At 35.7% G+C, this 3550-nt stretch overlaps 1 protein-coding gene across 1 annotated transcript in view; it reads left to right on the top strand.

The window, feature by feature from the left end:
• LOC136796797 (uncharacterized) overlaps positions 1-3550 on the top strand; it is a 56310-nt gene that overhangs the window by 48990 nt on the left and 3770 nt on the right. The window contains exon 14 of the mRNA XM_067051525.1: positions 77-264. Coding sequence (XP_066907626.1) covers positions 77-264 — 188 coding nt within the window. The remainder of the gene's footprint in view (positions 1-76; positions 265-3550) is intronic.

Here is a 3550-nt window from a genome sequence, read left to right as displayed (position 1 = left end):
ATTTTCATAAATAATTTATAGTTATATTTAATAATATAATGTTTAAAGTATAATTTATCATATTTACAATAAATAGGATTTCTTCGAAGAACTTGAAGCTCATAGGAGGAACACTTTTAATCAAATGTTATTATTGTTTGCTATGATAACTCCATTATTTTTGAAAATGGAATATTTAATTTTAAAACGGAGTACTGGAAAGAACCAATACCTACAACTTTTCTACAAATGCTTTGAAGAAAAAATACTTGAAACTCTTGTTATGTATGTATTATTTAAAAAACCTTTTTTAAATTATACCTAATCTTAACTGAATATATTTGGTTAGAGCATTATTCTTCACACTATATGAAGGCTCAGATAGCAAATTAATTATTTTGGAATTATCAATGTATAGTTGATATGAGACAGTAAAGTTTCTTTTACTGTTTGGTTCTGTTGAATTCCTGCTTATATTTCTCATCTTACCCTAAATTTCATTTCGAGAAAGCTTTGTGACATTACTTCATTACTCATAATAGTAGTACAGTATAACACATCCACACAATAAAGGTTGCCTACACATACCCTAGGTATGTAGGTATAGCAGTATGTCAGGTTGCTATGCTATGAGGAAACGGTTCCTTTATCTGATCTAGACGGCTACTTTCTTCAAACCACCCACATTATAAGTATTAACTTATTTGAAGTTTAAAAGTCATCTATAAAGTTTTTAGTAAATTTGAAATGAAAAGCTTGACAAAAAATTGTAACTATCATTTCATCAGCAGGTTATTTTAAAATATATTGGTACTAGCAGGGGGGGAAAGTCCGGCAAAGAGGCCTGTTAGTCCTTTTTACTCCAAGAAAGATCAATGGAGTAATACTTATACTACCTATTATTCCTGCACACTGAACCTTTTAGACTTCCTAATGAAATTCATTCAATAGAGGAAGTCTCTATTCTAGGATTTTATTAGAACTCAGAACATTATACCTCAGTGTTGCATATCAGCTTAAGTCTGCTATGTTACAGGGTCATAGTAGGTCCTGTAGGTGTCACCTTAGCAACCTAGAGTCTGTAGCAGTGCGGATTTGATTCCGGTCTGGGGAACTTTGGTTTTGTGGGCTGTCTGTAGATTAGGGAGTTAAGGGTTCTACTTTAGCAATCTTGCAACTGCATTGGTGCAGGTTTAAATCGGGCCTGGGGAGGAGTAGTCAGCTTTTATTATGTGGCAATCCCATGGAATGAAAACTTGGCCCTCCCACCATGGTCAGAATAGGTTGGTTACCTAAAGGATAACCCCTCCCCCCATATGTCAGAAATAACCAGGTAGAGGGTAACAAAACAAAAAAAGTCTGCTTCAGATCATTTTCCAAAGTCTGTCCACACAAATAACAAATTTCATCACAAACTATTCCATAAACCATCACATGTATTTTAAGTCATCTATGGCTTATGAGTACTCCAATTAATAATCCGAGTTCATTACTATTTAGGCTTAGCAGCCACTTAGTTCTAGAAGTGGAGGATTTATCAATTAATAACTTGACCTATCTTAGTCCAATACATTCCCTCCACTTCTTGTCTGCTTTCTTTCATGTCCAACCAAGGACTTCTTTATGCTTATGCCTTTCAAAAATACCTTAGGAAAGTACTGGCCCATTAAAGAGAGCTAAGCCCCTCTTTTGGTGTGTTAGTAAGCATTCTCATTGTCAGTGATTCCTTTATGTCCATAGACCCTCACTAGCTTAAACTTCTTTAAGCATACACAATGACTAATGATTGCTTACACTCTCTTACCAATGTAGAGGTGACTTAAGTTGACTCAAGGGCTCAAAGAGCAGACTACCTGTATAGACAGTGATATCTGCCTTTTCACAGCTAATGATTTAATGGGCATGTAGCTGCTGAAAAAATTGCAAATACTTCTGCCTGAAAAACAGTTGAGTACTTGCCTAATGGAAAGCTCAGGCCTTAGGTGATAAGGCCTTTTCTATCCTTCTTACTTAGAAATGCAAAACAGGCTCAGTAAATTTTCCTGGAGATATGCATGCTGATAAGAGTGAAGCAGATTGAGTGGTAGGACCTTGCTTGTTAGGCAAACTGCAACTAACCTCTCTGCAATCTTAAAAATAAAGTAGGATAAGCTCATAGGTCAGTAGGATTTATCGACATTATAGTCCTCCCTGTCAATCTTAGGAATAAACATTATTGATAATTTCCTTCATGACACTGGTAATCATCCTAATTCCAGAGAGGCTGTAAGCAATACCTTAATTTAGGGTTGTTGAGCATTAAGTTCTTCTTTGAACATACATAGAAGAAGACCATCCTTATGTGGGACCTTATATGGCTTGAGCTCCTCCACAGTCCTCCTTATGGCCCCACATGTCACGATTGACTCTTCTAAAGTCCAATCTTCTTGGTCTCTCTGAAGGAGTCATTGATTGGAGAATTGTTTAAATTACTATACTTACATACCGGAAAGTGTGTCTCTACTAGGTGGCACCAAATTTCTTGAAGGTCCACTGGTTTTATTAAGGCACCTAATGGCTGTTGGTCATATTACTGCCTAATAGCTTTATGAGTCGGGAAGCTTCTGGCTTGTTTTTTATGTTGCTACAAAACTTATGCCATCTACCCCATTTGTACTTTCTTTATTCCCTAATGTTTGTGTTTCAGTCCATCTCTAGCTTTGTCTCATAAGATCTATTGTATGTTTTCCTTTTGTTTTATTTTAACTTAGTCAGTTCAGTTGACTACCATCTGATCTTTTTAGTAGGTTCTTTTTTCAATGGATAAGCCTCCTCGTAGGCTGATATAACAGTTCTTTCAAGAAACAGTTCTTTCCATGGCTAACTTTGACCTGAAAAGTCTTCTCATCAAGTGGAGCTGATCACTCCCTGAAAAAATTCCAGTCTGTATTTCTTGGACTTCTTTTCAGTGGGAGAAGAGACTTCTCAGCATGTAACTTGAATGAAATCATCCAATGATCAAATATTATAATGTCTGAGGCAATCCTTCAGCCTTTAAAAAGATTTTAATGTAGCTTGAGGTAAGTGTGTGGCTTTCAAATATCTCACTTCTTGCTCATGTAACAAATGTTGTTTCACCTCGCTCATTGGTCTCTGTTCTTCCCCATACCAGGTGGTGTACATTAATATCTCTTCCAATTAAGAGTAGTAAATTTATCTTTCTAGAATAGCAAAAAAATCTATTCAAATATTGATAAAGGGAATCTAGGTTATGGAGAAAATAAAAAGATCCTATCATCATTGTTAGGGCCAAGGTTACGGTGTCTCTTATGTTCATCTGAGGGAGAGGCAGTATGTGTTGGTCCTTTCAGACCCAGATGCAGCCCCTTGGATCCACCTATCCCTACTAATTTTTTTAAATTTCTTGAATTAATACGAGGGTGGATATCACTACTAAAAGTAACTTAGTCAATTTTGTTGTGGCCAACTTATGTTGAATGATTTTGAAAGATATTATTAATTTATTGGACCTAGGAATTCTCATTTACAGTGCTTATTTCTTTTTTACTCTACTGTAGGAGAATATATATCA

This window comes from Halyomorpha halys, unplaced genomic scaffold, assembly GCF_000696795.3.
Source record: "Halyomorpha halys isolate HHAL.00 unplaced genomic scaffold, Hhal_1.1 Scaffold598.1, whole genome shotgun sequence".
Lineage (NCBI taxonomy): Eukaryota > Metazoa > Arthropoda > Insecta > Hemiptera > Pentatomidae > Halyomorpha > Halyomorpha halys.
This window is presented reverse-complemented; position numbering and strand designations above follow the sequence as displayed.